General features: G+C 46.2%; 2 protein-coding genes across 2 annotated transcripts; one reads left to right on the top strand and one right to left on the bottom strand.

Moving 5' to 3' along the window:
- Positions 1-11,751: 11,751 nt before the first annotated feature.
- Positions 11,752-18,625, top strand: LOC101781368 (plastidial pyruvate kinase 2). The gene is made up of 12 exons (XM_004969314.4): positions 11,752-12,140; positions 12,798-13,085; positions 13,337-13,502; positions 14,096-14,230; positions 14,311-14,421; positions 14,504-14,592; positions 14,814-14,876; positions 15,130-15,305; positions 15,963-16,065; positions 16,139-16,287; positions 17,163-17,271; positions 18,143-18,625. Exons 1-12 carry the CDS (start codon positions 11,880-11,882, stop codon positions 18,248-18,250), a joined length of 1,758 nt encoding a protein of 585 aa, XP_004969371.1. The 5' UTR covers positions 11,752-11,879; the 3' UTR covers positions 18,251-18,625.
- Positions 18,626-25,851: 7,226 nt separating this feature from the next.
- LOC101780958 (acidic endochitinase) lies at positions 25,852-27,120 on the bottom strand. Its single transcript, XM_004969313.3, has one exon. It carries the CDS (start codon positions 27,012-27,014, stop codon positions 26,127-26,129), a length of 888 nt encoding a protein of 295 aa, XP_004969370.1. The 5' UTR covers positions 27,015-27,120; the 3' UTR covers positions 25,852-26,126.
- Between the last annotated feature and the right edge of the window lie 791 nt (positions 27,121-27,911).

The following is a 27,911-nucleotide window of genomic DNA, read 5'->3' as shown; positions in this document are numbered from 1 at the left end:
GATTAATATTAAGAAGTAATAAGATAAACTAAGAGCTATAAGATAATAGTTTTCCCGTAATTAATGTCATTACAATGATTATTTATATATTTTCATCTCATGCAACCCGTCCTTATACGAGCAACCAAACAGATTCTCGGAAGAGCCTAACTCATACGAACAGGCAACCAAACACCATCCAAACACCATACTCCTGCATTGGACCTCCCTCCAGCCCTGGGCGTTCGGGTTACCCGAATAATTCGGGTCGGGTAGTTCGGGTTTTGGTAAATTCGGGTAATGAACAGTATTACCCGATAACAGCTCAAAAAAAATAGTACCCGCGTTTTCGGGTACCCGCAATTTCGGGTTCGGGTTCGGGTATACCCAATATTCCCGAAAGTATAAAATCACACACAGCAAGTCAGCAAACATCACAAAATTTGAACCGGACAGAATCACAGAATAAATGATAAGTTCAAGTTTTAACCCGCTACGGCGCTACCTGCCAACACACCACACAAGAACAAAGACAGTAAGACACAGTTCAAGGCAAACCACGAATCCACGATGACGATACAAACATACAGTCACACATGACAGTATGACACAAGTACACAACACAGTCAGTCAGTCACAACTCACAAAGACAAGGTCACACAGTTGAAGATTTCAAGGCTTCAAGCCTGCTGCTTGCCAACGGCCAATGCATCACACAAGAACAGAAGTTCAAACTTCAAACAAAATAGTGAAACACAATACATCAGGTAGTCGAGGCCTGATTGTTACTGCTTGGTGTTTGTGACTTGGATGTGCATGTGCCGACAAAAGGCTGCTCAAGCTTTTTCCCTTTACCGCCAAATTCTTCTATCCACTTTGTAAATGCACAATTGCACAGCAGTACAACACACAGTTAGAAATTTCATATTACATACAGTAAATACACAAATGCATACTAAAGCCTCTAGCAGGAATTATGATTATATGGTACCTTTTTCTATAATGGCCAATTCCTCCGTACTCTCCCTCATGTCAACAGTAGGCCTTCGAAGCCAATCCTGCGTACATACTAAAGCCTCTAGCATGAATGGAGTAAGAGAGGTACGGAAGTCATCCAAGATACGTCCACCTGTGCTAAAAGCGGACTTTGACGCTACTGTTGTGATGGGTATAGCAAGCACATCACGTGCCATGTGACTCAAAACTGGAAACCTATTTGAATTGACTTTCCACCAACTAAGAATGTCCATTTTCTTTTTTGTGTCTTCAGTTTCTTCAGCAAGCTCAAGTTCAGATTTATTAGTGCTGGTAGAACAATTGCTCAGTTTCATCCTCTTGGCAATTTTTTCTTTAAGCATTCCTCCTGCACCTCCCTTAGATTGATTAGCATCAATTACTTGAGTTGTTTCTTCACTTGGAGGAGCATACATGTTCCTGTATTCTTCGAACAGCTCTCTCACACAAGTATTTATTGCTGCCCAAACCAATTGACATCTTTCTTCACCAAATATCTCTTCAACGATAATCTTTGTGTACAAAGATAACTTGTACCTTGGATCAAGGAATGCTGCCACAAATACTAATAAATTGATGTTCTCCCTGTCCTTCTCCTTCCCCCTGCCCTTGCTCCACCCTTTATCCCTATCTTACTCTTGTTGCTGCATGTCATTGTCCTTGATGTTGGTGTGCCAAAGTTCCCAGTATTTATCAAATTTCTCTTTCATTCTCATCCCCATTGATACTTGTAAATTATCTTCAGTGTTCAGCCATTCCTGAATCAACAGATGGACTTCTCCAATCTCATGAAAGAAAGTGTTGCAAGTGACTTGGAGAGAAGAAGAGATACGAACAGTAAGGTCATGGAAATGTTGTAGAAATTGTGCCATCTTCTTTGCATTATCCCAATCATCTTCATCAGGATGCCCAAAACCATCCCTTTCTTCAGACAGATCAATAGCATAATTAGTGTCATCTTCAGCTAACTTTAAGAACACTTTCTCATACACAATTGCAGCCTTCAACATCAAATATGTGGAATTCCATCTTGTTGGAACATCAAGTTTGAGAAAAGCTTTGCTGTACACTTTCTCTTCCTCAGCAATTTCTTTAAACTTGACCAATCTTGAAGTTCCATTTTTAATATATCTAACAGCAGCCCTAACACGTTTAATAGAGAGATCCACTTCTTGTAATCCATCTCTTACAATAAGATTCACAATGTGGGCTACACACCTCATATGCAAAAACTTGCCCTTGGCAATGTTGGTTTTCTGCATCTGCCTCCTCAAGTAATCAACACCACAGTCATTGGCACTTGCATTATCCACTGTTACAGTCATTACTCTATCCAAATCCCAATCAGCTAAGCATCTCGTCAAGTTCTTCCCAATATCCTCCCCCTTATGACCCTTTACCATAAAAAAACTAATCACTTTCTTATGCAGATTCCAGTTTTCATCAATGAAAGTTGCTGTAACAGTCATATATCCATCTTGAACCTAAGAAGTCCAACAATCTGTTGTGAGGCACACTCTCTAACAAGAATCTTTGAAGAACTTCTTCAGTTTAGCTTTCTCTTCAAAGTAATGTTGTACAATATCCCTTGTGCAAGTTCTTCTAGATGGTAATTGGAATCGAGGACATGCTTTGAACATAAATTTCCTAAAGCCAGCCTTCTCACCAAAACAAAAGGGTTGCTCATCTTCTATTACCATCTCAGCAAATGCTTCTCTAAGTGCTTCTTGATCAAACCTCCAAGTGGCCGGTGCTTCCCCCCGACATGCTTGCAAGGTGCCTTGCTTTGGGTCCTTGTTGAAAACATGAGGATTGCATTTGCATGTACCAAAGTGTTTCTTCAATGCAGATATTCCATGTCCCCTTGTGTCAGCCTTGATCTCACGGTGGCAATATTTGCACCTTCCAGCCTTCAAAATTCCTTTGTCATCCTTGATCTTGATAAAATATTGCCACATCTCAGACCTTGATGCCAACTCCTTTCTCTAAGTTTTTACAGTTTCCTTCTCATCCACATCAATGACCACTTTTTTAGTTCCTTCGGTTTTGCCTTGCTCCTGAGTCTCAAGTGATGGTTGTTCATCTACTGACATTGGCACCATTACCATTGCCTGAGCCTCCTAACTGTCAAATTGAATGCCAATGCCCACTGAATCCATATTATCCTCTGGTTCAGGCATCTACAGAAATAAAAAGAGCACAAAAATGAGGTCCATCTTGCACTTGCAGCAATGGGTCCATCTTGCAATGAAAATGAATGAATGAGGATGAAATGGTGCCTCACAAAAAAGTAGCATTATCATCAGGTGCCTAGTTTCTTACTTTCTTTCATTGAATTAATGAAATTGGCAATATTAGTTCACAACCACTATCATTAGTTCATTACTACTTTTACTTATGAGTCGAAAAGAGAGCCCCTCATATTTTTAATAAGCTAAGCAGACTTGGTTCTGTAAATTTACAGGGGATAAACTGATAAAGAAAAATAGTATATACTCACCAGAACATGCAACTTGTCTAAATTAGCACAAGTAGCAACTTGTCTAAGTTAATTTAATAATTTGTATTGCAAACATGCATCTGTAACATGCAACTTGTCTAAATTAGCACCAGTAGTAACTTGTCTAAGTTAATTTAATAATTTATATTGCAAACATGCATCTGTTAGAACGACAGTCAACAGCATCACAAGGAAAAGTATTTAAGTATCAAACTAAATCACAGATTCACAGAGCCACAACCCACAAATGATAGATTCATAGATCTGAGGGGATACCGGATACATACATTGCACGAGGATTCTGATGTGGCAGCCGTCCTTCACTCTTCAAGTAGCCGAGCGCCGGTGTCCCTCTCCAGTCTCCGACGAGGTCAACACGCAGGGACGGAGTGCCGGGCTGCCGACGTCGATGAGGTCGCTCTGCGTCACACTGTTGAGCGTCAACCGTCGATGCCCCTTCAGCCTTCGCAGCTTCGCCCGCGCCCCTTCGCCGCTTCAGCCTCCGGTAGTCCGGTGCTTCCGCCTCCGCCCTCCGGGCTCCGTCACTCCGACCTCCGGCGCTCCGACTCCAACAAGGCTGCGGCCTGGCGACCTGGCGCCTTAGCGGCGGAGATGCGAAGCGGCGGACGGCCGGAGTGGGCGAGACGGCGAGTGGCGGCTAGGTTTTGGACGAGTCGTGGAGGTGGAGCGGCGGAATGAGGAATTGAGGATCGGCTGGAGCCGCTGGACCGCTGGATGCCTGGATCGGATTGAGAAGTTGCGCTTGCGCCTACAGGCTGCGGCCTGCCACTGTTGCCTTGCCTGTTGGGTCGGGCCGGGGGATGTTTGATTGTTTGGAGTTTTGGATAGTTCGGGTACCGGGTACATTTACCCGAATTACCCAAATTAAAATCGGTTAATACGAGTCACTATCCGAACTAAACATCGGGCAGTGCGGGTTCGGGTTGTTCGGGTCCGGGTCCGGGTAGTTTGGGTTCGGGTAGCGGGTAGCGGGTAATTTGCCCAGATTGACCTCCCTCTAAGGAGGCTGGCTGGCTGGCTGGTGCGAGCGGCTAGGGGTGTGATTGGTTGCTCGCATATACCCGGAACCGGGCTCCCCGCGTGCGAGACAGGCCTGATTGGTTTGCTGGGCCGTCCGCTGGGCCTGGTTCGGCGGATGCAAAAACACCCTGGGAGCCTGGCTCCCGTGGTGCGACCGATTCGAGCTTCTCCCCAGAGCCAGGCTCCGCGGGTGCGGCGACGCGTGCAAGGCGAGCGCGCGGCGGGCGAAAAAGCTTTGGGCGCGTGCACGCGGGAAGCTTTGGCGCCTTCGCTAGGGTTACCGGGCGATTTCGCGCCATCCCACGGGCATAAAGGTCGACCCCGACCCTTCCCCTTCCCATTCCCTCTCGCGCAGATTTGTTCCTCCACCGGCGGCTCGCAGGTTAGGGTTCCAGCCTTGTCCACTGTCGTTGTTCTTTCGGATCTTCGGAGGCCTGATCTACCACCCCCATGTCTTTGTTTTGGTTCTTAGGTTGGAGTTGTTGACGGATCTGTTGGCCCAGGCAAGTTTTTTTGCATCCTTTGTTCGGATTTCGTCAAAACCGTAACCCTAGGGTACGATGATTCCACTGACCGGTCCTTTTCTTATGTGACACACGCAGTCCCCCACTGGATCTGAGTTCTTCGGTTGTTCCTAGGTACGATTCTTGAGTTGAAGGACCCGATCTGATTTCTTTATGGTTCGTTTGTTATTTTTTGAAGTTTCCGCACCCGATCTAAAATAAGAAGTTGTGTTCTGAGTGATTCTTTATTTTGTTTGGTTGCTAGGTTTCCCGATCTGACCCCTCCTCCTCCGGAAGCCGCTGATCTGTTCGTGGTTCGGTTGCGGAGCTGAGTTCCCCGTCCTCTGACACGCTGTTCTCCCTGTTGCTGTTGTTGCGGTAAAATATCTTAGCCCTTGCCCCTCTGTGCATGCGCATGGTACCCTAAAACCATGCTGTCGATGGTTAGTAGGTGGTTGAAATCATTGGTACCAGTGTTGTTTGATATGTGAGCATACTCTGAGCACACTTGTTCATGATGTTGATGCGTGTATATGGATAGGAGCATGTTTTCCATGTCAATGATATGTTTTTAGATTGGTCTGAGCATTGTTGTTCATGTCAATGATGACTACTATGTTCATCTTATTATTGTTGTCCATGTCACTGATGTTTTACAATAGTCATTTGAGGCATCACTGTGCTGTCAGTGATGTTTTCATATAATGACCTGAGCCTTGTTGTCCTTGTCAATGATGTGTTTACATTCTGATCTCAGCCTTGTTGTCCATGCCTGTGATGTTTATACATTTAGATCTGAGCTTCTGTTGTCCTTGCCAATGATGTTTATACTTTTATGTGAGCTTCTGTTGCCCATGCCAGTCATGTGTTTATATGTACTTCTGAGGATCTGTTGCCCAAGTCAGTGACCCTTATTTTTGCATGTTATTCATATAGATGGGTCTTGAAGACAAGAGACGCATGCTTATTATTCATGCAGCTGCTCTAGTGGCTGGCATGTATGCATTCTTCCTGAATAGGCTTAGGCTGGCTAAACCCTCACGTCCGCAGATTAGTTATGCCCCCATGAGTACTATGGACGAGGAAAGGCAAAAAAATTTGGACAAAATATATAACTGTGATGATGTAGAGTGTGTAAACATGCTTCGCATGAGAAGAGCCCCTTTCTTTAGGCTATGTAATTTGCTTAGGGGCAGGGACTTGCTTAGAGATACCATACATAGCAGTGTAGAAGAGCAAGTTGCTATGTTTCTCCATGTTGTTGGGCATAACCAAAGGTTTAGAGTTATCCATCAAAGTTGGAGGAGATCTGTAGAGACAGTAAGTAGACATTTCAAAGAGGTGTTGTATGCAATTGGTGAACTTAGGCATGAGATCATTAAGGCTCCATCAACTGAGACACCTCTTAAGATTAGAAACAGCTCAAGATGGTACCCATATTTCAAGGTAACTTAGTATCCTTATGACACACATAATGCATAATTCAGTAAAATTTTTGTAGATGATTGTGTTGTTGGGTTTATGTAGGATTGTGTTGGGGCTATAGATGGCACTCACATCTATGCTAGAGTCCCAGCTAAGATGCAATCAGCATTTAGGGGGAGGAAACACTATACAACTCAAAATGTCCTAGCTGCAGTGGACTTTGATTTGAAGTTCACTTATGTGTTGGCTGGCTGGGAGGGTTCTGCACATGATGCCACCATTCTAGCAGATGCACTAGAGAGAGAGGATGGTTTAAGGGTTCCAGAAGGTAATTAACTAAATTAGTTCCTTAAACCTAGTTACAAAGTAGTTGACTGTAGGACTAATACCTGTTTATAATCTTTCTAGGGAAGTTCTATCTGGTAGATGCTGGATATGCATGCCGTCCTGGATTCCTACCTCCTTACAGGGGTACTAGATATCATCTTAATGAGTTCAGTGGTAGAAATTACCCAACCAATCCAAGGGAGCTGTTCAATTTGAGGCATTCTAGTCTGCGTGTTACGGTTGAAAGGGCTTTTGGGGCTTTAAAAAATAGATTTCGCATTATTGACAACAAACCTTTTCATCCATTCAAGACACAAGTGAAGTTGGTCCTTGCTTGTTGCATCTTACATAATTGGATTCTGGGGCATGGACCTGATGAGGTTATTCCTCTTGAGTCCACATGGGAGCCTAATTCTGTTAATGGACATGGGGTCCCTGTTGATGACAATGCAGCTTGGGCTTCTGTTAGAGATGAATGGGCTAATGAAATGTGGGCTAGTAGGGGTAATGCACATTTGTAGGCATTGGATAACTTTGCTACTGTGTTGTAATGTTCTGTTCCCTTTGTACCTTGAAACTTTGGACAACTGGTCTATGATGTTATGTTATTCCTGTTTCTTTCTCACATTGAGGCTTGGGCAACATTTCTATGATGATCTGTTATTCCTCTTTCTATCTCAGTTTGAGGCTTGGACAACAATGCTATGATGATCTGTATTCCTCTTTCTATCTCAGTTTGAGGCTTGGACAACAATACTATGATGTTTGTGTTATTCCTCTTTCTTTCTCACTTTGAGGCTTGGACAACAATGCCATGATGACCTGTTATTCCTGTTTCTTCCTTACTTTGAGTCTTGGACAAGTGTGCTATGATGATATATGCATTCTGTTAGTTATCCATGAGGCTTTAGGCTATATGCAATGATGATCTGTTATTCCTGTTAGTTATCCATGAGGCATTGGGCTATATGCAATGATGATCTGTTATTATTGTTTGTATATGCATTGTTCTATACATATTGCGCATACATAAGGCTGTGGGCTGTATGCAATGATGTTTTACTAGTTCCTGAGGCAATGGGCAACATGCAATGATGTTTACTAGGACATGGCACAAGTGAATGGTCAGTTTGACCTGCTGGAGGAACTTGAGGCTGCTGAGGTTGCTGCCCAAGCTGCCATCCATGCTGGTGGCCAGGCTGCCGCAGCTGCTGGCGGCCAGGCTGCAGCTGAACCTGCTGCCCAGGCTACACCTGAAGCTGGTGCCCAGGCTGCCGCAGCTGCTGGAGGCCTGGCTGCAGGACATGGTGGTGCTGGGCAGCAACCCAGGGCTGCCATGAGGTGGACTAATGTGATGTCTGCATTTGTGCTACGCCGGTTCTGTCAACTGATCTCTACTGGTGTCAGAACTGACAAGGGGTTCAAGGAAGTGCACTTGAACCAAGTTGCCAAGAGTGTGGTTGAGTTCTCAGGGCTTGAGGTCACAGGGACTCAGGTCTACAACCACTTGAGGAAGTGGAGACAGAGGTGGGTCAGGGTGATCAAGCTGAGAGAGCTGAGTGGTGCACTGTGGGATGATGACAACTTCATGATCCCTTTGGAGGATGAGCACTACAAGGGCCATGTGCAGGTAACTTAGTGTCATGTTTTCACTACTAACTATACAATGTTTCTGCTATCTGTCAAGATGAACTAATACCAATTGTTCTTTGCATTTCAGGCACACCCAAAGGATGCTGAACTGTTGAACAAGCCCATTGAGAACTACCAGCAGATGGAGGTGATCTTTGGGAATGGGTTGGCAACAGGGAAATATGCTATGGGATCCAGTGAACCTTTGGGATCCCCTTCTGACTTTGCAGATTCAGAGAATGACCACATTAAGCTGGATGATATGGCAGGTAAGGGACAACCTGCTGGTCGTCTGGGTTCAGAAGGAGGGAACAAGAGGAAGAGGTCCATGCTTAGTGAGGGGGACATTTTGGTGATGCAAGGTATGACTGAAGCTGTTAACAATGTTGCCAATGCCATTATTCAGACCAAGGTAGAGGATGTGCACCCTGATCTCTATGATGCTATCATGTTCATGCCTGGTTTCACTGATGAAGAACTGATGTCTGCCTATGAACACCTTCTTGGCAACAAGGCTCATGGTACTGCATTTGTCAAGATGAATGATTCCCACAGGGTGCTGTGGTTGAAGACCTACTTGGCAAAGCACTTCTACATGGACTGAGGCTCTAGTGCACAGGCCTACTTTTGTGCAGTGACTATTCTTTTGTGTAGTGACTGCTGATCAGATGGTGGCTTCTTTTTGTGCATGAGCCTCCTGGTCCACTCCTTCATTCTTTTGTGCAGTCAGGCTGACCCTGGTCTGTTAGGTGCCTCCTGGTAGATGATTTGTGCAGTGACTGCTGATCAGATGGTGGCTTCTTTTTGTGTATGAGCCTCCTGGTCCACTCCTTCATTCTTTTGTGCAGTCAGGCTGACCCTGGTCTGTTAGGTGCCTCCTGGTAGATGATTTGTGACTGAACAATGATTCATCAGATGTGATGACTGTGTGACTGGTGATGACTGAGCATGTGCCCATTGCCTATGATGGTGCTGTGTTGATTCTGAGCATGTGCCCATTGCCTATGATGTTGCTGTTGCTTTATTGTTATTTTGATTCTGAGCATGTGCTAGTTGGCTTTGATGGTCCTGTGTTGGTTCTGAGCATATGCCCATTGCCTATGAGGTTGCTATTGAGTTGTTGTTATTTTCATTCTGAGCATATGCCCAATGCCTATGATGGTGCTGTAGTGCCTGCCCTTGCTTTGTTGCTTTCATGTCATGCCATATGCCCAACTTTGTGCAGGTACTTGTGCTGCCTTGTCAATGTTGCTGCTGTTTTGATATTGCATAGCTTCTGTTGTCCTTTTATCATGATCAGTGCATTCTGGTCATTTTCCTATTTCCTTTAATGTGGTCCACAATCTTGTCATTAGCCCTTTGCTACATGATCTGTCATGTTAGTTAACAGATTACTTGCACTTGTTGGCAGATTACTTGTTAGCCCAATTATAGATGGTGATGTGTTAATTTCTGTCATTTGCCATTTTTGTTATCTCAAATTGAGCACTTGTTGTCAGGTTATTTCTAAGGCCAATGCTACTTTGATCTGTGTTAATTTGTGTCATTTACCTACTTCCTTTAACCTGTTCCTGAATCTGAGCATTAGCCATTTGCATATGCATTCTGTCATTTATGTTTTCTGAAATGTACCACTTGTTGTTAGGTTATTTGTAAGTACAAGTGGACTTTGTAGAGTGCTAGTTGCTGTCATTCTGCTACTCCAATTATCCTGTTCCTGATTCTGAGCATTAGCCCTTTGCCAATGATCTGTCATATTTTTTTCTGAAATTGACCACTTATCAGGTTATTTGGTGCTAGAATTGCCTTGTTGTTCTGTGCTAATTGCTGTCATTTAGCTAATTCCTCTGTTATTCCTGAAACTGAGCAGTATCCCTTTGCCAATGATCTGTCTGTTTTTTTTCATAAATTGAGCACTTGTCAGGTTATTTGGTGGTACAATTCTAGATTCTGTGCTAATTGCTGTCATTCAGCTAATTCCTCTAACCTATTCCTGAATCTGAGCAGTAGCCCTATGCCAATGATCTGTCATTTTTGTTCTGAAATTGAGCACTTCTCAGGTTATTTGGTGGTACAATGCATTCTGTTCTGTGCTAATTGCTGTCATTTACTTACTTCCTCTAACCTATTCCTGAATCTGAGCAGTAGCCCTCTGAGCAATGACCTGTCATTTTTTTCCTGAAATTGAGCACTTGTCAGGTTATTTGGTGGTACAATTAGACTTTGTGCTGTGCTAATTGCTGTCATCTAGCTACTTCATTGACCCTGTTCCTGAATCTGAGCATTAGCCCTTTGCCAATGATCTGTCATTTTTGTTCTCTGAAATTTAGCACTTGTTGTCTGTTTTTTTGTAAGGCCAATGATACTTTGTTTTGTCCATTTTGTAGAACACATGGCGTGGTACGTTGTTACTGTTGGTCGTCACACTGGAGTCTACTGCAGTTGGGAGGCTTGCCATGATCAGGTGAATGGATTCAAGGGAGCATGCTACAAGAAGTACAAGACCAAAGACGAAGCGATGGAAGCTTTTCATGGTGCCAAATTTCAACCTACTCACCTACCGGCGCAACCTCGACCTATTATCAACAATGGTCAATGGGACTGTAAATATATGTTCATGTTGTTAGAGGCTTTAATTATCTTAGTTCAAGCTGTAATAATAGTGGTTTTAGTTTCAAAGTCTAAGTAATTTTAGTTTAGTTACAAACTCTACTTTCCTCAAACTATGTTCAGCTAGGTAACCTCACCTTCTCAATGCAAGTGGTGATTCGAACTGCCTGTATGCGACCAACCAAACAACGTCTGTTTTTTGAATTCTAGATTCGTACGTGCAACCAATCACCGTATCTTCGCAGCCTGGTTCAACTCAAACGACAACCAAACACGACCCCATTGCATCCCCACATCCTGGTTCTGGTTCCGGCCGGCCAGGTTCCCTGATGCGAGCCAGGCTCCTCAGGGAAGAGAACCAATCACACCCTAGACTCTCCAGGCAACCAGGCCCCATGCCTCGCTGGCTCGCTCGTGCCAAACCATCGGCCGTTTCTTGTTCGCAAGCTGCCTCGCGCTGGCGCTTCCGAGGTCACGCCCCCGCCTCGTGACCGGACCCAACAGAACCACGCCGCATGTTCCGAATCCCAAGCCAAAAGCCACGGCGGAGACTCCAAGGTAAGAGCACTGTTCGTGGATGAGGCGCGCGCCACGCCGAGGAGGCAGCGGGCGCGGAGCACGGCCGAGTGACGCCGCCAGCTCAGCCGTGGCTGCCGCGCGGGTCCCGCTCCTCTTCCCCACCCGCGTTCGATACAAACAAAGCCGCCGCATCCACAGCAATCCAGCCAGCCACCCTCGTCCTACCTTAAACCCACCACCCCTCCACCGCGCGGCGCGCACGGCACCACCCCCATCCGGCCTCCTCCCTACCACTTCGTCCAATCCCAAATCTCTCGCCGAGCTCGAGGATGGCGGCGCAGGTGGTGGCAGCGTCGGGCACCGCCGCGGTGGCAGCGGCCAGGCCCCTGGGCGGCGGATCTGGGGCGGACGGGCTCCGGCCGTCCCCGAGGCTGCAGCTCGGGGCGTGCGCCTCTAGGGAGAGGTGGAGCGGCGGCGCCGTGGCCGCGAGGGGCCGCCGCGAGTCGCAGATGGTATCCGTCATAAGCCGCGCCCCGCGCACCGAGCCCGAGGTGCTGCCGGTGTCGCCCGACGACGACGCGGCCGTCAAGGTAGCGCGTCACCTCCTCCTCCTCGTACTGGCTGTGCAGTTGCGCCGCGCTGGTGGTGGGGGGACTGGGCTTGGGGGTCGCGCGTACCTGGGTGGATTTGGGATGGGGATGGGATTTTGATGTCTCAAGTTGCTGTCGTGCCGATTGGGCGTGAAAATTGGCTGTTCCTGATGGTGAAATTGGATTCGAGGTCGCTTTCGCCCTTGTCGCGGCGAAATTCGGAGGGCGGAATCGTCCGGGGGATGTCGTTATCGCTTTTTATCAATATATATATTTGCACATGAAATCAATTAGACTTTGGCGAGTATTTTCCTTTCGCTATTCCATGTTCCATGCATTCCTAGGACGTGATACTGAAGCTGTTTTGTTCCGCTTGTTTTATTGAGTAACACGAACACAAGTCTAAATTATGGTGCAACCCTGCAAATGTGCACATTTACCTTTTTGATTTGTTGCAACCTATTGCGTGCTGGTTGCCTGGACGTAGTTTTTTGTTTTCCTGTTTGCCAAAATGGCACCAGGCACTGTCAAATTTGTTGCGGAATCCGCTTCCACCAAGAAGGGAACCGCATAGACTTGTGCTAATGTATCCTTGGAATGGCACCTTTTGATTTGAAATTTGAAACCTCATTACTAATAATATCTTTATTTTGGCAGGAAGAAGCAAACTTCCAGCATCTTAAGGCTATCCAGCAACTTGCAACTGCAGCAAATGGTGTGTGGTCTAAACCAAATGTGAGGCGCAAGACAAAGATTGTGTGCACCATCGGTCCCTCAACCAACACTAGAGAGATGATATGGAAACTCGCTGAGACTGGCATGAATGTTGCCCGGCTTAATATGTCACATGGAGACCATGCGTCACACCAGAAAGTTATTGATCTGGTGAAGGAATATAATGCGTCACATACAGATAATGTGATTGCTATCATGCTAGACACGAAGGTTGGTATTACTTCTTTCAGGGCATCTACACTAAATGTAAAAAAGATAGGTAGTTCCTATCCTTGGAAGCTGCTTTCTTTTGGTTTCAATAAAGGGCAGAAAAAGAAGTCACTTTCCTGCAGTATTTTTAGTTCTTATTACTATTAGTCTTAGATCGTCCTGCTAGGCTGCTAGTAGTTGATTCTCTATATTAGTGATGAATAGGATTAAACATTTCTTCTGCATTTGATTCATCTTGATTTACAAATCAGGGACCAGAAGTTCGGAGTGGAGATTTGCCTCAACCGATTTTTCTGGAAAGTGGCCAAGAGTTCACTTTTACAATTAAAAGGGGAGTTGGGACTGATACATGTGTCAGTGTTAACTATGACGACTTTGTTAACGATGTTGAAGTGGGTGACATGCTCCTTGTAGATGGTATGATGATATTATATTCCTTATCTAATATTCTATGTTTTGTCTCTCTTTTCTTCTTTTCTTTTGGCCAAGTGTCACATGATTGCACACATCGTCTGTGAAATCTGAAAACCCCAAAAAAATCACTTTTATCAAAATAGTTCCAGTACTATTTTTTTTGGCTTGCTTGTCAACTGCTGTCCATAATTGCAATAAAACTTTTCCTAGTTTTGCTCATCATAATGATATTCTTTAGTTTCTCCACTTACACATGATGTGGGTCTTTGCTAGAGCATTTGGATCTGAACTAGCACAAATTATTCATCAAATTTTTATGAATGTTCAGACCAGGGTTCAAGACATGCTCGACTGTAATCTTTACATAAGAAATTGTCAGAGTATTGGTGTACATCACTAATTCAGTACTGCTCCAAATTTTCTGAGATGAAATTCACAAACATTAACTTTCTTCTGGCTTAGTTCCACACAACTGTATAACCCTTCAATTATATTGGTGTCAGATACCTGTTCAGTTTTGACTCTTATCTAATGCATCTTTGGTTTTCAGTGATTGTGCTTCATGTTCTTATTGAATTGGTGTTTTAAATTTTTAGGAGGAATGATGTCATTTCTGGTCAAGTCAAAAACTGAAGATTCTGTGAAATGTGAAGTTGTTGACGGAGGTGAATTGAAATCTAGGCGCCACCTGAACGTTCGCGGAAAGAGTGCAACCTTGCCATCAATAACTGGTAATAGTCAGCATTTTTTCCTTTGTGTACTGCATCTAATGTATGTGCTCTTGTTTCATACACCTATTTCAAATGTGCAGACAAGGACTGGGATGACATTAAATTTGGTGTGGATAATCAGGTTGATTACTATGCTGTTTCTTTTGTGAAAGATGCTCAAGTTGTCCACGAGCTGAAGGATTATCTAAGAAGTAATTATCAATCCTACTTTACAAACAATCATATCATGCACTTGTTCCATAATTCATTGAGTTCATTTTATTCTATTTTCAGGCCGCAATGCTGACATACATGTAACTGTGAAAATCGAAAGTGCAGACTCCATTCCTAACCTACATTCAATCATCTCAGCATCTGATGGGGTAGGAACTGGTCATAATTATGCATGGGTTTAGTGAAATGCCATCAAAAGATTTATCTTTGTATGAATGGTCTTGACTTGTATGAGAAATCATGAATATTTCTCTGATCTATTTTCCTCGTTCTGATTTTAGTTTTAAGGGCATGCCCTATTGATTTCACCACTGGAAGCTCTCACTTGACATTTCGAAGGAACTAACTAATTTAATATTGAACTGTATAGGCTATGGTTGCGAGGGGTGACCTGGGAGCTGAACTACCTATTGAGGAGGTCCCACTGTTGCAGGTATGATGTCACTCGATCATGTCTCTTATAAACTATAGCACTGCAATGCTAAAGTGCACACAGATGTGCCTATCCAGTTGTTTGGATTACTTTGTATAGCTTGTTTATACATGGTAATGTAGCCTATATGTTACAGTCCCATTTGAAAGCTGCCATACCTAATGCTTGCTCATGAGTAAAATTTATCTCCTTTTTATCCTAAAAAGATGACAGAAATTTGTATCTTCCTCAAATGCCATGTTCCTTCTTGCAGGAAGAAATTATTAGAATGTGCAGGAGCATGGGAAAGGCTGTAATTGTTGCTACTAATATGCTGGAAAGTATGATTGTTCATCCAACTCCGACCCGGGCAGAAGTTTCAGACATTGCTATCGCTGTTCGAGAGGGTGCTGATGCAGTTATGCTTTCTGGAGAAACTGCACATGGAAAGTATGTGTGTTTTGCTTTTTGTTCATAACAAGATATTTTCTACTGGTCTAATTAGCTAACTATATGAACAAACATATCTCACCTAATGTTACTAGTGCATAATTACCTTTTTTTTGTTCCATGAACAATTAGCTGTTTTACCAATACTTTTGCGCTGCTACATCATGTTATCTGGCGATTGCATTCTTCAAATGTTCTAGATACTATCATAACTGACAGTGCGAATTAATACAAAAAGTGAAAAAACATACTGTTGCAGACTGAATTGCTTGCCCCTTCTGTTTGCTTCTATGGAATATGGAATATACTGTTTAATTGTGTTCCCAGCATATCAAATCTGAACTCTTTAATGTCATAGATTCTTTCAGTTTCCTTTGATGTTTTAGGCATTTGGGATAATTCAATTGAACTTACAATGGACTGCCTGGTTTGATGGCATCTTGGTTATTCAAAGAAATAACTTAGGTACAATAGCTCCCTGAACAATATTGTTGCAAACAAATAGATTTATATAGATAAGGGTATCTCTATTTTTGGTTTGGAAGCTCTGGTCTCTCCTCCTTGGTTTGTATAATTTGCAAGTCTTATATATTTTCGTCCCCTAATTTATAATGAATATAAGAGTAGATATGACACTAAGCTTATGGATTTTGACAGATTTCCCTTGAAAGCTGTTAAGGTCATGCACACAGTTGCCCTGAGAACTGAAGCAACTATTCCTGGTGGAGAAACACCTGCTGACCTTGGTCAGGTTTTCAAGGTTCGACAACTTCAGTCTTTCTCCATCACGCTGATTAGCCACTTCCATTTTCTAACCACTTGTCGTTCTGTAGAACCACATGAGCGAAATGTTCGCGTACCATGCAACAATGATGTCAAATACTCTCCGAACATCAATAGTGGTTTTCACCAGGACAGGATTTATGGCTATCCTGCTTAGTCACTATCGTCCCTCTGGCACTATTTTTGCCTTTACAGATCAGTAAGTTTTCTACTTTTGTTCATAGGGATGCAGCCTACAATACAAAATCTGCTACTGTCCTATTTATATATCCTGTAATGTCTCCAAGGGCATATTTTATATAATCATACTGACGATGGCCTATTGAAGAGATGCTGCTAACTATTTGAGCACAATGAAAATTGAACAATACTTTTCTGTTTTCTTGTAATCTATCATAATTTTGGAATACGAACCAATTAGGCTGCCTTGTCCGACCCAATAATTTGTTAATAACCTTTGGAACAATCATGGCCATTGAAAGTGTGGGCATGTACTAGTGTTGTTTTAATGATGACGGATGAAACCAAGTACCCATTTCCTTTGAATCATATATGTGATTTTGTGGTTCACATGCAAGATATGAATTCTAGATAACCAAAATAGTGTCCTGAGGACATCTCAAGACTATGGATTCTTAGCCTATCGAAAATGAACCCTAGATGTTGGGCTTTGTGATTTATTATCGAGTAGTCCTGGAAGCCTGGAACCCAGCTATGTGTAGCCCCTCTACAATTGGTTGAATACTAAGTGTGAAGAGTTGACACCCAAAACGCTTCATCAGGCTGTGTGTTATGCTGATACATATTTAGGAAAGGGGACATTTGGTTGTTGCTGGACATAGAGTTTCTTATGAAATTGCTGCAAGAAATCTATAGTTTTAATGGTAAACTATCCACCATTAGCATTTCCTTGGAAAAAAGTGATATACTCCTGTTGCACAGGGGCAACTGATCTGAAACAGATTGTCTGAGATGAGTTTGTTTTTGGTTTATGTTTTCGCCTTTTGTTTATTTTTTTATTTACAATCCTCACATATCTTATCAAATTAATTTTTGTTGCTGGTCTATTTACAGGGAGAGAGTTAGACAACGATTGGCTTTGTACCAAGGTGTATGTCCAGTTCAAATGGAATTTTCTGATGATGCTGAGAAGACATTCGGTGATGCTTTGTCCTATTTGCTGGTAATGACTCATACATCTTTTTTAGTTATTTTTGGTCACCTGGTTGATTATTTTTATTATATATTAATAAGAACTTTAATTTGATATCCTCATGATACCAATTCATTATCAGATCATTATGTTAGTAACAGTATCCATACCGCATCTTAACATCGAGAACAATCTCACAGGAACTTAACATTGTTAAAACTGTAAAGTAGGTTTACCTACAGCTGCAACTTGGGCAAACACTAAACAGTGCGTGTCATGACATTCGCATCTTGATGTACAACATGGCCAAATCTGAGGCATTACCATTCACAGACTGAGAGGCCAGCCAGTCCTATAATTCATAAACAAAAGGGGAGTAAATATGTTTGAAGCAGCAAGTGCAACCCTTTCCCCAGCGACTAGAGTTACAGAAAACCTTTAAGAATATACAAACAACCAAAAGAACGGGTGTGCTGAGAACAGCAGCCCTATATCTTGTTAACAACAATTGGCAGAATGAGAATAGCAACGATGGCTTGAATGTAGTTGCTGTCAGTGTACCATTGACTATTTCTAACCAAAGTTTTTGGGGCTGGAATATCTGATACATTGATATCACATCCTTATCGTGTGGTGCAATGCTGCACCAAAGTAATGTTGCTGAGGTAAATTAAGGTAGAATTCAGCTATCCACATAATAAGGTAGTCTGACCTGAACAGCTGTTGGTAGCAGAATGAGACATTACGAATTGCGCCTGCACAGCTGTTGGTAGAATTCATCTATCCACATAATAAAGGAATTGCGCCTTTAAGATCTGCTTCCCGCCCATTTTATACAATTTATGAATTTATTTAACCAAGGATCAAAGATAGACCTCCTAATATGATGCCTTGTTTACAGAAACATGGTATGGTTAGGGACGGCGAGGAGGTTGCACTGGTTCAAAGTGGCAAACAGCCCATCTGGAGATCACAATCAACACACAACATTCAGGTCAGGAAGGTTTGATGCTGAGCGCATTGCGGTATTCTGATTGTCACGGACATCAACCAAGAAATTGATGTCTTGTGGCAAAGTTGAAGGCCTGATTATAATAATACCACGCAGGTATTGCTAGTTTTCCATTAGCTTGGTTAGCTTGTGTGTAGGGTATGTACTGAGAGCTGGTCCTGTGATTCTTTTGTCATTTGTTGTGTACTTCTCTGTTTTTATTTTCATGTAAAATGGCGTATGGCCAATCCTTTTGTTCATCCGGTTCTAACTGTAGCTTGGGAACACCGTAGGCTTCTCGTTGTAATACAGTTTGTCCTGTGTGTCTATGTGAAGGGCTTCGTTGTGAACATGGGCATTTTATCATCTAAAAAGACTGAATTATTGTAGGCAGCATAAGTGCATAACCTGTTCTACAACTCGACATATTTGCAAATTGAAATGCATTCTTTGTGGATCTCCCACACTTCGATCGAATCCGCTCGCCTACTGCTTTATACGTCTTGCTTGAAGAAGTTACGGGCTTCTTTTATTGCGAAATCTGGGCTGACTTGTAGGATAACCAAGCTAGCCCGTTAAGTAGCTTCAGCGAGTACATCCTGAAGTCCTTTTTTTAAGAACTACTCGCTGATTTAAAAAAATATAAAATAGCAATGTGTGACTCATGAATGGAAACTTTTCAAAGAACGTGCATCCTCTAGGCTATATTTATAGCGCAACATGTCTATTGTTGGTCGACTTTTTAGTCACCTATAAAGCTGAAGAAGTGCATCCCAACTTGTCGGCTGAAAACTACTCGCTGAATGTATGATTTTTTTTTAAAAAAAAAGAATGTTGCCTAGCTTATGATGCATTTTCAGAAGTCGTCCATTGGTTGGCGACACATGACTATTATATATTTTTTAAAATTGAGAGACTAATTTTTGTGAAAAATGTAGAAAAAATTCTCCGAAGCATTGTTCGCGTACACGGTTGTTTAGCCCGTTTACACGCTACATAGTGCCTACCTGTGTCCGTTTCATCACCCGTTTAGCACGTTTAATAGCTGTTTAACCCGTTTAATTGACCGTTTAGTCCGAATACATATCTAAACGATAGGTGACTGACGTTTAGCGTTACCACGACAAGCCGCAGTCCCAGTGCTTGCAGCCATTGCCCATGGGGCAAAAAAGGGTGGGCCTGCGCCAGTCTGCCTGCAACACCGTCTCCGGGGAGGGGGGGGGATGGCAGAGTCTACTGTCCGGTCATCTTCGTTTAATTTGCGGGTAGCAATCTTTTTTTAAGATGTGCATAGCATGTTTTTCATTAAGAAGAGAGAAAGTGTTATACAGAGGTAAACAATCTAGGTACAAAAACATAGCAAAGGCAAAAGGAAATGAAACTACCAACAAAAACAAAACGGCTAACAACCACCGGAACTTGAAACCTAGAGCAACCTAGGACTCAAAACGTGCTGGAGGACAACAAAACCCACCTGGGCCCAAAGCCTCGCCTCCTCCATGATCACTGGTGCCAAAGCCACCAGCTGCAGTGTCGAGCGCTCGTGTACCCTGCGGTTTCGTTCCTTCCAAAGCAACAAGCATCTTCCAAAGCAACAAGCGTCCAACCATACAAGGGAGTCAAAACCCTTCCGCCGAATCTTCGCGGCCGCCTTCCGTGCTTGTATCCACCATTCAGCTAGTAGGGACTCCATATGCGACGTCAGACCGACCAGACCAACATGCCTGAGGACGCGGAACCAAGTCCCGCGACTATGCACACAATCGGTCAACAGGTGGTCAAGGGTTTCCACTTCCTGTGCATATAGTGCACAATCATCCCTGTCCCTTAAACCATGGCGCTGTAGTCGATTGGAGGTCCAACAACGACCATTAAGGACCAACCCAACCAAAAAAGCGGCATTTGCCTAGCGTCTGCACCTTCCAAAACTGCTTAGCACCCAGCAACGTGCTATGAGACATGGTCAATCAAGATGGGATTTGCCCCTCTCTGATTGAGAGTGATATCTCTGGGCCCCTCGAGTGATCGGATCCGAAAATGCATGGCTATGCTACGTACGGTTAAGAGTTAACCTACAAAGGGATTCCGAATCACAGGATCGAGAAAGAGCGGTCGGCTTGAAGCTAGACCAAATATCGTGAGGCAAAGGGAATAGCATGTATATTATGTTGTGATGGTTCGTCTGATATGATCTTCGTGTGCGTATAGGAGTTGGCACGTCTTGCTAGAGGCCGCTACCGACTATTGGGCCGAGTAGGAGTACTCGGGCCATGTCTATACGTATCCGAACCCATAGGGTCACACACTTAAGGGGCTGGAAGCCCAATTCGGATCTGATCCGAGTTGGATTAGGTTTAGAAGTACTAATGGGCCTCGGATCCAGAGGCCCATCAGGAACCTCTATAAATAGAGGGGTGGGGGCGCCCTAGGGTTGACACCTTTTTGGCGAAACACACCTGCCGCGCCTCCCACGCCCTCGCCTGTTGCAACTCGCGGATCTAGCAGTCCGGCTTGCGACGCTTCCTCCCTGCACGTGTGGATACCTTGGAGGTGTTGCGCCTGCAGCACTTGGACGAGCCGCCGACGAGCCACCGACGAGCCACGACGAGCCGACGACGAGCCGCGGCACCGGAGGCGATCTTGCTGCACGTGGACGAGCTGCTGAGGAGCTGCTGGACGTGATCGAATACGTACGACTACGTTGATCGACTACGTACGACTACGTGATCGTCTTCACTGCATCGACGCATATCTACATCTTCCGCACCAGTAGTGCGTCGAGTGGTAATCCCGTGATCCTTATACGGCAGTTCTTCCTGGTTATACGCGGTAGAAATTTTAATTTGCGCTAGCGTAGCCTACCTCGTATCCCAACACAACGACGACCGACCTAGGAAGAGTGCACGATAGGCAGAGGCCGAGGAGAACTAACTCGAGCCTGACCACTTCCAGATGAACTAGTTTGGGATTGTATTTAATACCCAATCTCGGATTAGGTCCCAGGCTCTAATGTATTGCACTACGACCTGCACTATCCGTGCTTGGGAGATATCGCGGACCCAGAGTCTGCCCAGGAGGCCATCCCTCACCGTGCGTGAGTTCCTAACTCGAGCCGGTACCGCTGCCCATATGTTGGGCGCCAACGACCGAATGGAACATCCATTGATCCATTTGTCATCCGACCAGAATAAGGCGGTGCGACTGTCACCCACCACAACAGAGACCGACATATTGAAGAAACTCTATGCTTGCATCCAATAAGGAAATTTGAACCCTGACCAAGTTCTAGCTAGATCCGTGCGGGCGAGCCACATCCAACGCATCCGCAGGGCCATCCCCATCAATTGCAGGTTTGGGATGCTGAGGCCACCTGGATCTTTAGGCGTTAATCTAGGCAACCGCACATTTTCCACCTGAGGCCACTTTCGTCCCACACCAAAGGAAGCCCCCAGTGTATCAATTGCTTTGACCGCCCAAGGCGCGGCCTTTATGGCCATTGAGATGTGGACCGGAATAGCGCTAAGGGTGGACTTAGCGAGAGTTAGACGACCACTCCTGTTAAGCACCCTCCTTTCCATGTCGGGAGTCTCCTAGCGACCTTGTCGACCAGTGGTTGCATGGCATCCTTTAGGAGTTTGCAGATGGAGAGGGGACCTAGGTATGTACATGGGAATTCAGACACTGTACATCGCAGGATGGCTTTAATAAGGTCAGTGTGATCAGTCGAACAGCGTATTGGGAAAGCTTGGCTTTTGGAATAGTTTGCTGCCAGCCACATCACCTTGTGAAAAAGTGACAGGGTCTCCTTAATCAAAGTCAAATCCTCTGGTGACAAAAAACGACCACATCATCTGCATAGAGGGAAATCCAGTGTTTGATCGCCGACCCTCCCAAAGGCTCAAACATATCTCTGTTCTCCGCCGTGTTGATCATGGCATTGCAGCATTCCATGACTAGGACGAAAAGCATCGGCGATAGAGGATTGCCCTGCCTGAGCCCGCGACCATGACATATCCTTTTACCCATCACTCCATTCAGGAGAGCTTTGGTGCTTGCGGTTGAAAGGAGCGTCGAAATCCAGTTAGTCCAAGTTCTCGAGCAACTTATTGCTGATAGTAGCTCCACGACCGAGTCAAAGGCTTTTGCTAGGTCAATTTTAAGCATGACTCTTGGGATCTTTTTGACGCCAGCGCCTTCGCTATCCCTAGGACGTAGCGGAAGTTATCTTGAATCTATCAACCTTTAATGAAAGCGCTTTGATTCGGGGATATCAACGATTGCAAGAGAGGGGCAAAATGGTTAGCCAGCGCTTTGGAGAAAATCTTCCCGAAGCTGTGAATTAGGCTGATTGGACGGTAGTCACCTAGTGTGGTAGGTTCAGATTTCTTCGGCTTAGTAGGGCATCATTTAGATGATGGAAGCTTATGCTCTCATCGAAGAGAGAGCATCGAAAGCTCTAATGATGTCACCCCTTGATAATCGACCAAGTCGATCGGTGGAGCCATCTAATCCCGGGGAGATAATCGACCAAGTCGACCGGTGGAGCCATCTGATTCCGGAGACTTGTTAAGGGGGTTTTCCTTAATAACCTCCCAAATTTCCTCCTCCGTAAATGGACGACCCAGGGAGGAGAGGTCCCTCGGGTAGCAATCCTCAACTACGACGAGCAAACCTCAGTGGTGATGAGGTGACACAAGGACGTGCGTGACGGTTTTGCACGCACGGCACATGGACTATTGGACGGGGTTTCGGCCTATCTGATCTGATCGATCTGACTTGCGACGGCGAGTGTGTGCCGTCGTAATCATGCGTCGTGGACCTATGGTTAAGAGTCCCGCGCGCCGCCCTCGTGGAGTCTCATCTTCGACTTCGAGTCGAGCGACCTGCGAGGCTGCGACCACTCGCCATCGATCTCCTTTTTGCGAAGCCGGCCAGCCGCACCCAGTCCTAAACGAGGCAGGTCCCAGTGCACCGGATATCTACTACCTATACTTGCCTGGGATCTCTCCGGCACCATGGTACTGTTCGCGGGTCCCATGACTTCAATCGTTAAAAAAAGAGAGAAAACTCCGGAACCCTCTCCTCTCGCTTGCTCTCTCACACGCACCCGCCCTACGTCGCCGCTGATGCAGGTTGCGGCCTTCCAGAATCCAGAGCCATCCAGACATCGTAGCCTCTCACAGACAGACAGCACTGCTCTCTAGCAGCAGGCAGGCGTGCGGCGTGCCTGAGGTGCCTCCGCGCTCCCCAAGGGCCAAGGCCAAGGCCAACTGTGGCACCGGATAAGAATAAAGACAGATAATGTACATGCACGGTACTTACATAAGAAAAAGAAGTAAAATTCTGAGGAGTTCTTTTTATCCATAATGAATACTATTATCTATTGAAGCTTTATACAGTTCTTCAAACATCAAATTTATATACTTTTTCCTGCCACATACTTTCCACGGACGGACACGAGGCATAGCGCGCTAACTTACTACTAATAATTATTAGAGTGAAATGCACCGGCGGCCCTTGAACTTGTCACGTTGTGCTAAATAGATACATCAACTCTGAAAACGTATTTTTGGATCCCCAAACTTGCTAATCAGTTCACGCGAGGTCCAAATCTCATTACCTAACTTAAATCACCACCTGTCAGCTGCGGAGCCTACTTGTCATCCTTTCTTTTTTTTTTTACCTCACTTTATCTTCTTCTTTTTTTTCTCCCCGGCACCTCCGCCTGCCTCCTCCCACTTCCTGGCCAGCGTCGCCGCCCGGCCTCCTCCCCTGGCTCCTGCTGATGCTCTTCCCGGGCGGCTGGCGTAGCTTGTCCCTGGCGGCTTTCGCCGCGAGTGGAGCTTGGTCGCAGCCCGGGGCGAGGCAGCGCAGGACGCCCCCACTAGCGTGAGGCCACGGGCACGAGTGAGCTGGGGCCTGGGCGGCAACACGGAGTGAGCCATCGGCGCAGGGAAAGGTGCAGGGCGGCGGCCGATGCGGTCACAGAGCAGCGGAGCAAGGTAAGGGGCGGCGGCCGACGGCCTGCGTGGGCGCTGAGCGGGGGCGGTGCGGGCGAGCTGGGAGGCCGCTACCACTGGCGAGCCACGGTGGCCGGAGGTTGTGGCAGGGCCGACGGGCTGTCAAGCCCCACAGCGGGCTGAGCGCGCGGGAGATGCACCCACCGGCTCCTCCGCCTTCGGTGGCTCATCCACAGAAGCCGTAGCTGCAGCATCGTCAGCCGCCGGCGGTGGCGCTTCTGCTTCCGCCGCCGTGGCATCAGGAGCAGTGGGTGGCTCCGGCACCGGCTCGCCGCCACCCGACCTCCTCCCCCGACGCCATCTACCTCATCCTCCTCCCCTGCCATGCCAGCATAGGAGACCATGCCGCTCCCACCGTCGTAGGAGACCTCCGCGCGCACGGCGGCGTCGAGCTTGGGGAGAGCGTTGAGGAGGACGAGAGGGAGGAGATATGGAGAGAGAGGGGGGGGCTAATTATAGTGTAATCAGCGTTTTAATACAAATTGCTAGGATTTGGATCTATTTGACACGATTAGCAAGTTTGGGGACCTAAAAATACGTTTTCAGAGTTGATGTACCTATTTGGCACAGCGTGACAAGTTCGAGGGCCGCCGGTGCATTTCACTCTAATTATTAGGCTGAATATACTAAAGTGGCCAAAAATCGACAATTTCTTGGTGCATCACTGTTGGGAACATGTATTCAATTTTGAATTCTATTTTTTTTTTAATTTGATTCAATACATTAATGTGATATTGAGCATAGTACAAAGATATTGTACCGTTATTTTGAATTTTTTAACATGCACGCATCGCGTGCCGATCTGGCTAGTTATTGTCCTTCCGGCCGGCGGCCGCGCAGCGGGGCGGGCGAGCGACGCCAGGCAACAGCATGCAGAGAGTGGCACGGGCGCACAAGCGCACGGCAGGTCGGCAGCAGGGTGCGGCCGTGCGGCACATCGCTGCAGCCGTCGGCAGCGGTAAGGCGAGAGCGCGCGCGGCCGGCGGCCGGCCGGCTTCTTACCGCGATGCGCGACGCAGGGCAGCACGAGCAGCGTGCTGGGCGTGTACGCGGCGTGCACGCAGCACTCACGAGTGGCAGCAGGGGCGCCGCGCTAAAAGCTATGGCAGTTGGTGCTTGTAGACGTTGTGATCCATCGCTTTTGGGTGGTTGCCAGCTTTGTGCAGTGGCTTTTTCAGGGAGATGAAGTTAATCAGAGAGAGAGAGAGAGAGAGAGAGAGAGAGAGAGAGAGAGAGAGAGAGAGAGAGAGAGAGAGAGAGAGAGAGAGAGTTAGCCAGATTGGATGTTGCAATGACTTGTTGGAATGAGTTGTTGCGGTGGAAAATGCAGCTAAAATGTTGCGTGAAATATTCGCATACATTACTGTGGTAGGATCTTTTTTTCATGTGTTCCCAGCTTACACTTCTTGGATGTTGCACGCAACGTACGTAGGACATAGGTTGCAATGTGAATTTTTCTACTGCATGATCGCACTGATACTAGCTAGTGCACGTTCGGGCCCTACCAGCTCTAGCTGTACCGCGTCGTCGTCGCTCCGTTATATAGCGACATGCATTTCAATGATGCAAGACATGAATTTCAATGATGCGAGAAATGCATGTGGTCATTTTGTAATATAACATATTGCCATTCAACTTTTATTCATCCGGTATAACACAAACTCTACTACTCTTACATACTAGCCAGTTCATAAGCGTGCACATATACTAGTACGTGCATGGTAGCTACTATACTATGCGGTGTGTATAGCAGATTCCATCTTTGTCACCTGATGATCCGCTCTTATTATTGTATTTATTCCGATGTTATAGCTTATAACGGATAACCACTGTAACACGTTCGTCTGCAGTAGCTCGAAGCTTCGTGCATCTGCTCAGACGCTGCCCTTCACCTGGCCGCTGTAGTTCTTCTGCACGTCGTAGAAGCGGCTCCACAGCATGATCCCGCCATAGCTGCCGATGCTCTGGATGTCGGGGATCACCTTCCCCGTCAGGTCGCCGGGCGCGATGTACCCGCTGCCCGCGGCGTCGTTGGATGCCGGCAGGCCAAGGTAGAAGCTCCCGGCCGTGACGCTGCTTGTCCACGTCCTCCACGCGTTCACCAGGTTGGTGTCGTCTCCGTTGGCGTACGAGCACCCGGGGTTGTTGTAGAACTGGATCCACACGTTGTCGAACTGCCCCGTCTGCAGCGCCGGCCCCAGCGACGCGTCCGGGTAGGGGCACTGCGGCGCCGCCGTCAGCATCACACTACCCTTAGCCTTGAGCGCGTTCGCCAGGTCGTCGTAGTGCGCCGAGTTGCCGTTCTCGATGTCGAAGTCGATGCCGTCCAGCGCGGCGTCGCCCAGCGGGCGGGGAGAGCCGCTGCCGCCCAGGTAGTAGTCCCACAGGTAGTTGGCCACGCTGTTGGCGTCGTCGGTGGAGGACAGGCCGTAGTTGCCGCCGCCGCCGCCGAGGGAGAGGAGCACCTTGATGCCCTGTGACTTGCACGTCTGGATTTCGGAGCTCAGGAAGGTGCAGCTGCCGGGGGAGCTGGGGTCACAGTGTCCGGCGAGGTTAAGGACGGGGGTTTGTCCATTGCCGAAGGTGCTGAGGAACGCGATGATGACGTAGGCGTAGTTTCCGGAGTTGCAGGCGTCGGCCAGGGAGCCCTCGCCGCCGTTCTGGCCCCAGTACACGGCGATATTGCCAGCACTGGCGATGCCAGCCATTCCGGCAACGAGGAGAAGGGCCAGAACAGGAGGCCACTTGAGATTAGCCGCCATTTTGCTTAATGATCTCGACGATGAGATGAGTACAGGTATGCTTTAGCTGGTTATTAAGAGGACTGCTATGTGTAGTACGTGCTTTGGCTTGGTGGTGAAGTAGTGGTAGCGTGGAACCCGTTATATAGGGGTGTGTGGTTGAATCATTCCAAGCTGACAGCTAGAGACAGAGGGAGGGAGAAAGAAGTTACAAATAGATGCTGGAAGTTCGGCATGTCGTCATGGCGTGGCCCCTCTACGAAGATTTGACTATTCACAATTGACTTGTTGCTGGTCATGTACACACCATGACGAGAGGGGACATCTCTATAATACGAAAGCTGGTCAGGTTCTCAGGTATTTCTCGCGCCCTCATTAAGCCACGTCACCGGCTAATCCAAACCGTTCATTTCCCGTGCATTGGTTGATCGGGTGTCGGTGGCAGGCTCAGAGCTATTCGCTTTGCGTCTCTACTCTTCTTCGATAGTACACCATCCTCGTCATGTCTCTCATTTTTTTTCTCCCGCAGCGGGTCATATGACGATGAATCGCCGCCACCTCCATCACGCCTGTCCTCTCTCCCACACAGCAACGCGCCCTTCTCCGCCAGACGCTGACAATCCAGCGCGAAGGGGCATCCTCCTAGCTCTTGTTTAATTCCTAAATTAGGAGTAGTAAAGTTTGTATTTTTGTCATAAATGCGCAACTGTAGTATTTCGTTTGTATTTGTGAATTATTGTCCAAACATTGACTAATTAGGTTCAAAAGATTTGTCTCGCCAAGTACAACAAAATTGTGTAATTAGTTTTTAATTTCGTCTACATTTAGTACTCCATGCACATACCGTAAGTTTGATGTAATAGGAAATCTTATTTTTGCATAGTGACAAAGTTGGGAAAAAAGAGGGACTAAACGAGG

This window comes from Setaria italica, chromosome V (genome assembly GCF_000263155.2).
Source record: "Setaria italica strain Yugu1 chromosome V, Setaria_italica_v2.0, whole genome shotgun sequence".
Classification (NCBI taxonomy): Eukaryota; Viridiplantae; Streptophyta; class Magnoliopsida; order Poales; family Poaceae; genus Setaria; species Setaria italica.
The sequence above is the reverse complement of the archived record's forward strand: the minus strand, read 5'-3'. Positions and strand labels throughout refer to the sequence as shown.

Excerpts from the sequence above, each read along its gene's own strand:
- LOC101780958 (XM_004969313.3), bottom strand. The coding sequence starts at position 27,014 with ATGGCGGCTAATCTCAAGTGGCCTCCTGTTCTGGCCCTTCTCCTCGTT.
- LOC101781368 (XM_004969314.4), top strand. The coding sequence starts at position 11,880 with ATGGCGGCGCAGGTGGTGGCAGCGTCGGGCACCGCCGCGGTGGCAGCG. Across the intron at positions 15,306-15,962 it reads GGAGAAACTGCACATGGAAA|ATTTCCCTTGAAAGCTGTTA; the intron begins GTATGTGTGTTT and ends GGATTTTGACAG. Across the intron at positions 17,272-18,142 it reads ATGCTTTGTCCTATTTGCTG|AAACATGGTATGGTTAGGGA; the intron begins GTAATGACTCAT and ends CCTTGTTTACAG.